The 6291-nt window shown below is 47.0% G+C and overlaps 1 protein-coding gene across 1 annotated transcript in view; it reads right to left on the reverse strand.

Moving 5' to 3' along the window:
- LOC144098901 (activating signal cointegrator 1 complex subunit 3-like) overlaps positions 1 to 1043 on the reverse strand; it is a 63173-nt gene extending 62130 nt beyond the window's left edge. The window contains exons 1-3 of the mRNA XM_077631841.1: positions 860 to 1043; positions 719 to 765; positions 56 to 194 (exon numbers count right to left, since the gene is read on the reverse strand). Of these exons, the coding sequence (XP_077487967.1) occupies positions 56 to 192 (137 nt within the window). The 5' untranslated portion in view covers positions 193 to 194; positions 719 to 765; positions 860 to 1043. The remainder of the gene's footprint in view (positions 1 to 55; positions 195 to 718; positions 766 to 859) is intronic.
- Between the last annotated feature and the right edge of the window lie 5248 nt (positions 1044 to 6291).

The following is a 6291-nucleotide window of genomic DNA, read 5'->3' on the forward strand; positions in this document are numbered from 1 at the left end:
TGAAAAGCTGGCGGTCGATGTCGGCGGCGTGTGCGCCGCGTAAGCGGAATCTCACCTGAGACGCTTTTCAGACTGGCAGCGCTTCTTCTCGACGATCGCGTCCGGCGCTTCATCGAAACATGCCTCGTTGGCGGCGACTTCTGAGAATGCTCGAAGAGTCTCCGAAAACTGTGGCTGCACCAACTGATTCATACCTGCGTGACAGCAAGCAAAATTGACTATGTAAACGCACCGAGCCATTGGTGAACCTTGCTTTTTCGTTATTTCGCTTAGTTTCGTAAACGCTCGACAGTCATGCATACGGTATGTGCCATCAAAGCGTGCGTGTTTTGATAGCACGGCAATGGGACACAATTTAAAGTAGTACACGTAAGTACACCTTTCTCCACCTTTCATTATTTTGTTAAGGATAAAAGTACTGTTTTCCGAATGCCAAGAAACACAAGCGAAATGGCAGCCAGTGGCACGGATTACAGGACAAAACCTTTGTTATCAAGGTGAACGCAGAGGTTTGCCTCTCCACTCATACGCTACGGCATTTTCCTTACAGCCTATATTTAATGACAGGTCCTGTAAACGTGGAGCACGTGACTAATGAAGAGTGACAGAAATCTCAATTACAGATCCTTTCACCAGATGTTTCCCTCATCACCGCTAAAGTTCACGTCCAGGCTGCAGTGGATGCGAACATATGAGGGCGACCTGCGTAATCACTTACCGCGTGATGAGATCGATGATTCCGCTTCATGACCACTAACGTTGACACTGCAGCAGAGAGCGATCAAACTGAAGCATCTCAAGCAATGCACTCACCACCAGTTCAACACGTCAAAGAAACATGAGACATGAGCGCGCTCACGTGAAGCTCAGAACGAACGCTTGGAGGATGAGCGGTCACAGACTTTGATGAAATTCTAATTTATCCGTCTAAAACCCACGCAACAGGAATGACAACGGACTTGCACGGGCAGGCATGCAGTACAAGCAGAAATATGAAGAAAGCTACCGCATGCTACCGGCTGGCACGAGATGTATGTATGGATGGCTAAAGCCCTTTGAATCGGGTGGTGGCGGCGTGGCTATGTAAGGTTCGGAACACTGATCTCCACTAGGGGGCTGGATCAATGCCTCCTGAAGAACATGCCTGAAGCGTCACAAGCGAAGCGTCACCTCGATTTCAATGGGTCCCGAGATCGTCACAAAATTACGCAGACTGGCCGCTAGGCGGCGCTAAAAAATAACTTTCAATTTCGGTTCCAATGGGATACAGTGAACTAGAATACTTCTAGTTCACTATAGGCTGGGAGACTGATTTGCGGCGCCCGATCATGCTGTTTTATCTTTATTTTCGAACTGTGAGCAACAACTTTTATTTTTTTAAAGGCAAAAAACATGTTTATGATGTCTCAGAGTGCAGAAAATGCTTAAGAAGTCCGAGCTGACTTCCGTATAATACTAGGATCATCAGTTTCGATTTCGAAATTTGAAAGTGTGCTATGCACGCCGTTCTATCTTGCCGTTAGGACCGTTTGTCTGCTGCATAATCAGTAACTTTTGGACGATTTACAACAAATGGAACATGTTCGAAACATCCATTTTGTAACAAGTACTTGAAGTGGCTAGAAATGCCGCAAAATAAGTATTTACACTGCATGATGCATGGTTGTATATTGTACTGCTGCCAATGGCAAGAAATCAATAACTACTTCGGACAAGCAAAAAGGGAAAATAATCCACGAGATAGAATAAGCAGTGGAGGAAGTCCGGAATTGCCTGAGCTCTCAACTATAGTCAGGTGACCCGTGGGAAAGGAGGTCTGCATGGCGCTCAATGAATGGAAGCCGGAGACGTCGCGGTAAAACCTGCCTGGGGAGTCGCTGGCCCGCAGGGGGCACGTCCCATATATCTAATGTTCTTAGAACATTGCGAAGCGCTCGTCTGTTGCAATCTTGCTGCGGAGCATTGCGAGAGACGTTTCGATCGGGTGAAGCAGATCTTAAAAGGCCCAGCGTGCGCTGTTTCTGGTCTTTTTCCGACGAGCTTTCGCTGAGCAGTACCTCCTTGAATAACGTTGACAAATTTAAAATAAACCCATGCCCCTGTTTTCTATTCTTTCCGCAAGAAACAGCTCACTAGGTTCCTGTGTGATGCACACGCTCGCAATGATGTTTGGAGTAACACAGCAGGCCTGGCTTAACGGATTTCTCCAAATGGCAAGCACGTGCGTTAATGAAATGGCAACTGGAACAAGGGGAGTATCAGACATGGCGAGCGACTTGTGAATATTAAAAAAAAACTGCATTTGAAGGGACAGACACGTGCGCACTTACAAGGAATAATGGCATGCGTCGGTGCGATGAAGGCGGCGGAAATCGTTTCTTACTGCAGTTTTAAGAATATTCGAGAAAGAGGTTTCTTGTTGTACATCTTCGCAACTGCGTTCTTGTTTGTTATGTCAAGTGCATGATTTGTTAGCAACGGTTTGATTAACTTCTTGCAGATAACATGCAGTAGTGCTTCCCTGTGGCCGCTATCCTTGTTCTCACAGGTCAGGACAGGAAAACCCGCGATTTTATTCACACTAGTTGTAGAGCAAGCATGCATGTGTCCAGTGGCTTTTGAAGATGCGTTCGGTCTTTGAGCATGATATCTACGAACTTCTTGAGGCGATGTAAAACTCTTCGGAGCACTGACGGCGGGTAAAAAAGTCCACCCCTGTCTTGGTGGGCATGCAGTCAAACTGACTACAGTAGCATTTCCTTGGCTGGAAATGCAAGCTGCAAACTGCAGAATAATTTGGTGTTGTGTTTGGCTGCCAGTTCTTTCTTCGACTTACCTTTAGCCGTCTTTCCCAGAGATCTGAGTCAGCAGGAATTTCATGGAACGAAACGCCGGGCTTCTTGTTTAGCTGAGTGGACATGCAAAACGGAACGCAACAGAAATGCATTTTCGCTCGCTACTCCCTCCAGCAACTGCAGTCATCGACGAGTCACTTGTCAAACGGTAACACTAAACACACCACACAAATAATATAAGAAACAGCTCACCAGAAGGCATACTTTTTGCTGCAACGGCAGTCAGAAGAAAACTTTGTGCTGCCTGCGTGTCGTCTGCTAGAGGCTAATCTGACAGCGCCGCCATACGGCGGACGCGCGCTCTACGGCGGGCAGAAAAACCCCTGACGCTTCAGGCATGTTCTTCAGGAGCCACTGGCTGGATGCCGCACCGAGCACCCGAAAGTATAAAGTTTCTTACTATTAATAGTAAAAACTATATAATAATTAATAATATTATAATTAATAGTAAGAAACTATATGCCCGAAAGTGAAGCCATCAGATGTTGGCGGCATGTCTCGGAAGTCAGCCTTTGGTTGTGCACGAAATCGGACCTCAGCACGGTTTTAATAATAATAATTGGTTTTTGGGGGAAAGGAAATGGCGCAGTATTTGTCTCATATATCGTTGGACACCTGAACCACGCCGTAAGAGAAGGGATAAAGGAGGGAGTGAAAGAAGAAAGGAAGAAGGAGGTGCCGTAGTGGAGGGCTCCGGAATAATTTCGACCACCTGGGGATCTTTAACGTGCACTGACATCGCACAGCACACGGGAGCCTTATCGTCTTTCCTCCATAAAAACGCAGCCGCCGCGGTCGGGTTCGAGCCCGGGAACTCCGTATCAGTAGTCGAGCGCCCTAACCACTGAGCCACCGCGGCGGGTTCTCAATTCTTATTCTAGGACAAAAACTCAAAGTGCCCCAAGAAAAAAAAAATAAGTGGTTTTTAGTAGTAGTGGTTGCATATTACTTGTCGTTTCATAGGTTTCACAGCATTTCACCAATGTCGGCAAGCTTTGATCATGTCGGCGGGAACGTGGGCTGCGTGGGCAACGTGGGTATGAACAAGGCAACGCGGGTTCGCTTGAATACACGGAGGAATTTGAGTAGGTTTTTGAGCTCCGATCATAACCACGGCGGTTGCGACATAAGTTAAGACAGCGGAGGCGCTGTATATGACCATGAAGGCAGGGGTGACAAAAAGATGTTGCCTCCACTTCCATGGTAACCACTATTCCTGGGGGGTGATGCTCTCAGGTGCGTCGGGTTCAACATGGATTCAGAAAGTTTAGTACGACATGCGCAAAGGAGCCCTCGCGGGACCGCTAAAGCAGCATTTGACGGTTCTGTATCAAACGCTTCATGCCGACGCTACTGGGTGCGTTGCTGTTTCGAAGGAAAAAAATTGCTGATGGCCTAGCTCTGTTAGGCCAGGATATAAGTAGCGAAACTTTAAGCGCGGCGACTTCCAGCTGGATCGGAAGATAGTTACTATATATGAAACCCGTGCATTCAATAGATGCGCCTTTATTCATTACTAAACCTTCAGCCGTCTTGGCGGAGTGGTAGCGACTCCGCCTCAAACGCCAAAGGCTGGTTCGATTGCCAGCCTCGACACAGTTTATTTTATTTTTTTATGCAGCGAGTGTGCGGGGGTTTCAGTGGCTCCCACAGATGCCGCCACCGAATACGTTGGTTTGGTTTATTAGGGTTTAAAATCCCAAAGCGACTGAGGCTATGAGGTACGCCGTAGTGAAGGGCTCCGGAAATTTCGACCACCTGGGTTCTTTAACGTGCACCGACATCGCACAGTACACGGGCCTGTAGAATTTCGCCTTCATAGAAATTCCACCGCCGCGGCCGGGATCGAATCCGCGAATACGTTGGTTAGCTGTTAAGCGCCTAAGGGCGGGTAAAGCTTTCACTCAGGCCGGGACCCATTTTTGTCCAATGGTGCGAGCTGTGTCACAGTGTGCGTATGCCTTGCTATTAGCATTCCTGTATGTGCTCTCGCAGAGGGCATATAGTATATTCATATACTGCATATACTATACTATACTATACTATACTATACTATACTATACTATATCTGCGGGAGCATATACAGGAACACTAACGAGACTTTACGCCTCCCGCCCTCTTGTGTGTTTTTGCCTGTTTCCCCATGACCGATTGCCGGGTTCGAACCCGACCGCGGCGGCTGCGTTCTTATGGAGGAAAAACGCCAAGGCGCCCGTGTGCTGTGCGATGTCAGTGCACGTTAAAGATCCCCAGGTGGTCGAAATTATTCCGGAGCCCTCCACTACGGCACCTCTCTCTTCCTTTCTTCTTTCACTCCCTCCTTTATCCCTTCCCTTAGGGCACAGTTCAGGTGTCCAAGGATATATGAGACAGATACTGGGCCATTTCCTTTCCCTAAAAACCAATTATTATTATTATGACCCATTGCCCCTCTCCCCTTCCCCCTCTCCACCTGTTCGGGAGAAGAGGAGGGAGACGCTGTATGAAGAATGACTAAGCAAAAGAGAAAATAACAAAAAAATGGCTGGTACAACAGCAGGCTTACGTGCAAAATATACAGCCTCCCGAAGAACTATCTGTGCAAAATTGAAGCTTGCGGGAGCTCCTCCTTCTAGCGTTGCTTGGGAAGAGAAACCTGTGTGTTTGAACCAACACCTGCCATTGCAGTGGTGCATCATTTAACCGCTGCGCCACTGCGCTGGTAGCACTAAGAGGACTCGCTGCGATCAATGAATGCTACATTTTGCCTTTGCCTAGTTGCATAGTCGAAATCTGAAGACAATCAGAATGGGAATATATATTGGGGAGTGAAAGACAATGAACTCAGAATTGGAATAGAATCAGAACTGGAATTAACACCCGAGTGAAAGAAGCATGCTATCACGTTTCCTCCGCATCAATAAACTTAACTGCCCCTAATTTTTTTCATCTTTCATTCGTGCAATAAAGCAAACATTGCAGCTGTCAGTAATGGGCCTTGCGAGAATACCCCGAGCCTCCGCTGCCTCCATCCATCAATTATCGAGTAAGAGGAAGCATGCGTTGTATACAGCGCAACACCGTAGATCAATGGATTTTTATCGCTCATAGCACAGCATGAACTGTGCGACTGTAGGAGCATAGGTGCTCCTGCATTTCACGAGAATACCCATGAAATGCCCAACAGTAAATTCTGGCTGCAGATTCATATTTTGTTAAATGCAAATGGAACACCTCTTTATATATCAGGGAAAGGTGGAGCAATTGCCGGCAGATTAAGCATGGCTAATCCCACCTGTAGCATTCAACACCTCAACTCAACTCTATATCAGAGAGCCCCACAACTTACTAGTGCAAAGAATGAAAAAGTTTATCTTAGCTGCCTTGCAGCTTGGCAAGAAAAAGCAGCACATGACTCTATTGCAGGCTGCATTTGTTGAAGTCATAAATATATTAT

This window comes from Amblyomma americanum, chromosome 7 (assembly GCF_052857255.1).
Source record: "Amblyomma americanum isolate KBUSLIRL-KWMA chromosome 7, ASM5285725v1, whole genome shotgun sequence".
In the NCBI taxonomy this organism is placed as follows: domain Eukaryota; kingdom Metazoa; phylum Arthropoda; class Arachnida; order Ixodida; family Ixodidae; genus Amblyomma; species Amblyomma americanum.